Source organism: Schistocerca cancellata, chromosome 2 (assembly GCF_023864275.1).
Source record: "Schistocerca cancellata isolate TAMUIC-IGC-003103 chromosome 2, iqSchCanc2.1, whole genome shotgun sequence".
Classification (NCBI taxonomy): Eukaryota; Metazoa; Arthropoda; class Insecta; order Orthoptera; family Acrididae; genus Schistocerca; species Schistocerca cancellata.
Genome location: NC_064627.1, coordinates 1,072,989,698 through 1,072,995,697, shown reverse-complemented (window position 1 = coordinate 1,072,995,697; position 6,000 = coordinate 1,072,989,698). Strand labels below are relative to the sequence as shown.

The 6,000-nt window shown below is 37.3% G+C and overlaps 1 protein-coding gene across 1 annotated transcript in view; it reads left to right on the top strand.

Annotated features, from left to right (window-relative positions):
- Nucleotides 1-2,561: 2,561 nt before the first annotated feature.
- Nucleotides 2,562-6,000, top strand: part of LOC126163073 (uncharacterized) — a 34,455-nt gene continuing 31,016 nt past the window's right edge. Inside the window, exons 1-2 of the mRNA XM_049919978.1 lie at nt 2,562-2,830; nt 2,941-3,076. Of these exons, the coding sequence (XP_049775935.1) occupies nt 2,808-2,830; nt 2,941-3,076 (159 nt within the window). The 5' untranslated portion in view covers nt 2,562-2,807. The remainder of the gene's footprint in view (nt 2,831-2,940; nt 3,077-6,000) is intronic.

The window sequence follows — 6,000 nt, the reverse complement described above, 5'->3', positions numbered from 1 at the left end:
TTCACGTCTAGCTCTTATCTGCCAAATCGACCAGTGCGCCAGCGCCAAACCTGGCAGCAAGAATGAAACAAACTTAACATTATTGTAAGTGTGCTAAATTCAATATGAAATGGGCTGTCATATTATGCATATAATCTTTTAATTTCTTGTAGAATTCTAACACAAATAGGATAAGATGACATATCCATTCCATTAAATAAAAAAGGAAGCTGACAATAAAGGCATCGACTCCTATTGGCAAATGTAAATACAAACAAAAGAACCACTGCACGTCTCCACATCATGTCAACATACAGTGTGGGGGCAATTTTATAGGTACATCATGAAAGGCCCACAGGATGCCCTAAAATTAAGATTTATTAAAAAAACAAAAAAATGAAACAGTGAGCGACCAGAGAGTTGGCAAAGAGGTTAATTATGAATGCGCGCAGACAAGTGAAAGAAAAAAATTCAAATTTTCTACAGTTTTTTTTTTTTTGTTTTTACTCCTGCACTCTCTCATATATAGCAGGATGACGAAGATATGCGATTTTAGATATGAAGTATTGCGAGCTATATGTATTATATGCGTGGGTGAATAATGTTATACTGAATAACAGTTTCAAGTATATTTTTTGTTTATTGAAGTAAGTGAAGAACATACAAAGAGGATTTTCTTCATTACAACAAGGACAGTGGTTTCGGAGTCCGCCACGTGCAGCTACAATTAAAATGTAAGCGAAGTCCGGTGGCCAAAAGATACAAATAAGCACAGAACATTTTAATAACGCAATCGTATTATACCCTACAAAAATGTGTCTTCATATGCATAGTCAATAATATTTAGTAATTCTTATTAATTTATTTATTCTTTCTTTTTTATTACAGGAGACAAACAATTTGGTGTGCTTTCTTAAGTCTAGGCTGTTCTTGATGCACTGCGTGTAATAAAAGGTTGTGGAATACTGCTCTAGACCACTAATGTGAATCTGGAATTCTAAATTTTACTGCTCACATGCGGACGAGAAACACTAGACTGCTGACATAAACACGTCTCATGCGCCAGTTTTGCAGTGATCCACATGCAATAACTTATCTGCACAGATGTAACTGGTGCCTTCAGATTTGAGCCGTTTTGCTCAATCCTCCAACCACAAATTTCAGGTTTGGGCACATATATCTGCACAAATGTTCTGTCCACACACTGTAATCTGTCTATGCAGACGTTGTGTGCACAGACACTTATGTAGACAGATCTTTGCATGTGAACAGGCTGGTGGACTGAACACCTCAACCACAACTTTGTGTTCTCTTAGGTTATCCATGTAAATAACTGTGCATAGCTTTATAACGTACAGAACTAACGTTTTGTACTTCACAAATGCATACTAGAACGCTCGATAAAAGAAAGTAAATGTTAATGCACTGAACTTGAATTATTACGGGAAAGATAACAAAACTAAACATGTAAGAGAATTCACGTGTACGCCTTGACGTTTTCATGACAACCACAGTCTAACATAGACAATCGCGACATTCACTGCTGTGAAAATCGTTACCATCTGGCAGTTGGTGCGACACTAACGCCGCAAGTGACGAGAAAGCAGCAGTAAAATTAAAGTTTTTTTTAATAATTTTTCTATTTAATTATCAAAATAATTATTAAATTTTTGCATTCCAAACATTGATCATGAAATACATGTAAAAACACCCGAATCTCCTTGATTCAGTGACGTAAGTTACAACTGAATGATGAAGAAATACTTTCGAATAATTTTATATAATTGCAGCTTACTCCACTGAACACAAGATAATATAAAAACATCTTTCATGCATGAGAAGAATGTATTTCTTTTGTTGTCTGTTCTTATTATGACTGGCACTTTTCTTAACACTTAACAACTTTTTATGGGGCCTAACATTTCACACAGTCTAACTCTTCACTCGACTTTCAAATACACAATATTTTTGTAAATGTAATTACTTTTGAAGATTCGTGCCGTTTATGGCTCAGATTCAGCAATGATTGTGAAACTCGATTCTTAAGTGTTGGGAAACAGTTTTATTACTTTCGATCTTTTATTATCACGTCTGTGTGGTTTTTTCTTCAGTTACAGGTCTGGTAATCTTGTCTGCTATGTTAAATAACGTAGGTATTGCATTCTGTACACGTTGCCTATGTTCCACATTCACTGATTTGACTAGAAGTGTAGCGAAGAAAACTTCACGTTTTTGAGGAGATATACGACGCCTTTCTGCAAAAGGTCAGGTCTTTTGCCGTTCACTAGCTATTTTTTGTTCTTAAAGAACACGACATTCTCCAGAAGGTTACAAGAAAATCGTACTTAAATTGTTGTGTAATGTAGCGGTTCACACTTCCTAAGGTCGTTAGGAAACCTAAAAAAGCCAAATGTGGTATCTTATTCCTGTTGTTGCTCAAATTTACTGCGCTACAGACGCTTCCATTTGTAAAAACTATTCTACAGACCCATAAATAACAATTACGATTCGCTGCCGCTTTCACAAGACCTCGCCGAACCCAGTAGTGTAACTACCTTGCCGCTTGGCGCGCTGTGGTCACTATGGCTAACAAGAACGGGGAGTGTCGCGACTGTTGTGCTAGACTGTACGACAACAAAGTACAAAAGTGTATCACTGCCACGACCGACTACAATGTCCCATAAAGTACTCATTAATATCTTTGGACTTAGTCCGTGCAAGAACTTTGGTAGCGTAGGGGAATGATCGAACATTTGTTTGTTATGACAGCTAGATAGGTTAGTTACGTGTTTGATATATTTTTGTTTTTATTGTCATCGTCACTCACAATGTCACAAGATCTTAGCAGCAGGTAAGTTTATCATTAATTACATTATTAATAATTTTCTTATAATGTGATCATATAATATGTGTTTCTTGCTATTTTGGGCTTATTTTGTATTGCAAACGTTTTCATTACAGGAAACGTGGTCGAAATAACTGTGAAGAGGAATGCTGTGATTTTATGCCATTATCTAAAAGAATTAACAACTTGCACATCAATGGGACTATTTACAGCACTTGCGAACAACATTCTGAACATGCCATTTTTAAGCAGGTGCTAATCCATTAAACTCAAATTTCTGTGATTGCTGCTAGTTCGTGTTTATTTTAATGACTTGCATGTATTATCTATGTAGTGAATACGAGATCATTGTTTGTGTATTCATATTATCTGACAACAGAGAAAGAAACTATGCAGTAGAGGTGATTATAATTTTGCTTGCTGTTTTTAACAGACTTATTGTGGACAATGGATTAGGACGCAAATGATGTGGTACCCAGTGTAGCTGTGGTATGTGTAGTGCATTGGAGGCAGATCAGCCTCTTTGTGTAGTTCTGTTAACATTGCATAACATGTTCAGCAGGTAATGTGGTTCTCTGAATTACTGACGTGTGTGGCACTATATTTGCCAATGTAATATCATACATGGCAACACAAGAAAAAAATATATTTTCAATTCTTTGGTTGACAAAGCACTTCAAGAAACTAGTAATTTCCAGTCAGAACTCTGTGTTTTTGTCATTGACTTGCAATTTCGCTTGTATTGCACTCATATTTCCATCTGTAGGAGTGATTTCTAGTGGTTGTCATGTCCACTTTGGTAAGTTGAAACTACAGGGGATGGAGAAAAATATGGGAACGCCAAAAGCACAACACAGTACTATGCTTTGCACAGTATAGGAAAACCAGTAGCCTTCACAACAGCTTCCAGTTGTCTCAAAATCTATAAATGCAGGTCCTGTATGGTTGACAAGGAAATCTTATATTATACTTCCTGCATAATAGTTGCAAGTTGAGTAAAAATGGTGGAAGTGTATATATTCAGCGATCATGCATCCATAGCTCCAAAATAGACTTTTTCCTTTTTTATTCTGCAGTTGGATTATTTCCATTTAATAAGTTTTGTGTTGTCCATTGAGCTCCACTGAGTACACTTAGTCAGAATCGACTGTCCCCAATGGACACCTCACATGCTATACAGCCGAGGCTGCAGGCTCCATTGCCCATACAGCACCTCATGGGAGTGGTGCCCCATGGAGATCTTTTGTCCTCTTTCTTTCTGTAAATGATGGCGGTATTATACGTATAATACTGTTGTGCATCATATTGGAAATAGGATATTATAAAAGAAACTAAAAATTTTTATTTAAGAAGAGTGATAAAAGAGGATAGGACAGATTGAGTAGTAGAGGTCCTTTCATCTCCACTACCCAGGGAAGAGGTCTCAGAATATGACCTCGAGCCTGACATTCCTGTGCAGTGCCTCCCAAAGTTAATATCTGAGGTATGTTGATTTGTTAGTCTACTTAATTCTAGGTTAGTGTTTTACAGGGTTACCATGGTGCCTGGTAAATAACCGGCTACACTATGTTATGCATTCTACATGGTGTCTGTGTACTATGTGATATATGATTACAATCAATGGAAACTCTAGGTAGGAATATCAACTGTGTATGAATGCTACTTTCAGTAAAGATAACGCGCTAAGTTGCTGAAAGGCACAACTAAAAGACACTTGTACATAAGCCTTTGGCCACAGCCTTCATCGGAAAACGAGAAACACACACCATTAGATTTACACACACATGGCTGCAAACTCTGGCAAGTTGGGCCAGAATGCCAGAGGTCGCAGTGGTGTGCGTGAAGTGTGCTTGCTTGTGTGAATCAGTGGCATGTGTTTCTCTTTTTCTGTCAAAGGATGTGGCTGAAAGCTTATGTGTAAGTATCCTTTAATTGTGCCTGTCTGCGATTTAGCATTTTATCATTATGGTAAGTAGCAATCTATCTTTTTCTATATTAATGATGAATGATTACTATTGTATGTGATGTGTATGCTCTGTGTTGCATCTCTTCTTTTGTTTTATCATGTGTTTACTCTTATTTAATGTATGCCCTGTTTTAAAAACATCTGCATTATTATAGCAACAGCTTTAATGCAGTGCCTGGTACAATAACCGGCCATGATTTTATGATAATACATCTCTCTTGTTTGACCTATGTGAAATGTTTGTATATTTTTGTGTTATGCCCGTGGTGTTGATGTTGGAGAAGTGTGTAGCACTGGAGTGCTCATCTGGAATAACCCAGTCATCTCTTTGACATCTGCGATGGTACATGTAAGGTCTTATTTGTTTACAGAAAGTGTGTTACACCTTGGAGATATGGTTTGTTAGTTCATTTAATTGTCCCTGTTTGTGTGAGTCCCCGATAGTGTCTTTTAGAGTTTGTGTTGTGACAAAGACTCAATAATATTGAGATCTGGTGACTGTGGCGGTCAGGAGAGATGCGACAATTCATCCATGTGCTCACTGAATCAGTCCTGGATGATGGAAGCTGTGTTAACAGGGGCCGTCTCATCTATGCACACATTGTCACCATTGGGCAACAAACATTGGACCATGGGGGTGGATCTGATCAGCCAAAGTGGTTACATAATCTTTGGGAGTAACAGTACCCTCTGGAGTAACAATGGGTCTCATGGATACCTCAATATGGCTGCCCAAATTGTCACTGAACCCCATCATGTTTTGCTCTTGTAACATAAATTTGTCGCTTAAAAGTGCACTTACGATGTCAGGCTTATCCATCAGATTAGACAAGTTGGTGGAACCAATGAAAATAGTGTTCCATAAGCTTCGTCATGATGTGGACTGTATGAAACTACATGGCAGCACAGTATAATATATATTGCAGTCTGTTGTCATATAAAACAGAATATAGCGTAAACAGTCAATTTTTGATAGTATAATGTAATTGCATTGATAAAAAACTATACTCTTAGGCTCCTGCATAACTACAATCTTGGAAATGACATTTCGAATATATCCCACAAAGTTCTCTAAACAATCATAGGCCTATGATACTGATCAACCCACTACCGCAGTCAGTTTTTCTGTCACATTCGTTGGGTTCACCAACTCATGATCAAATCATAATATTGGAGTATGAAACAATATCCCAAGAAATTCTGTCATTCT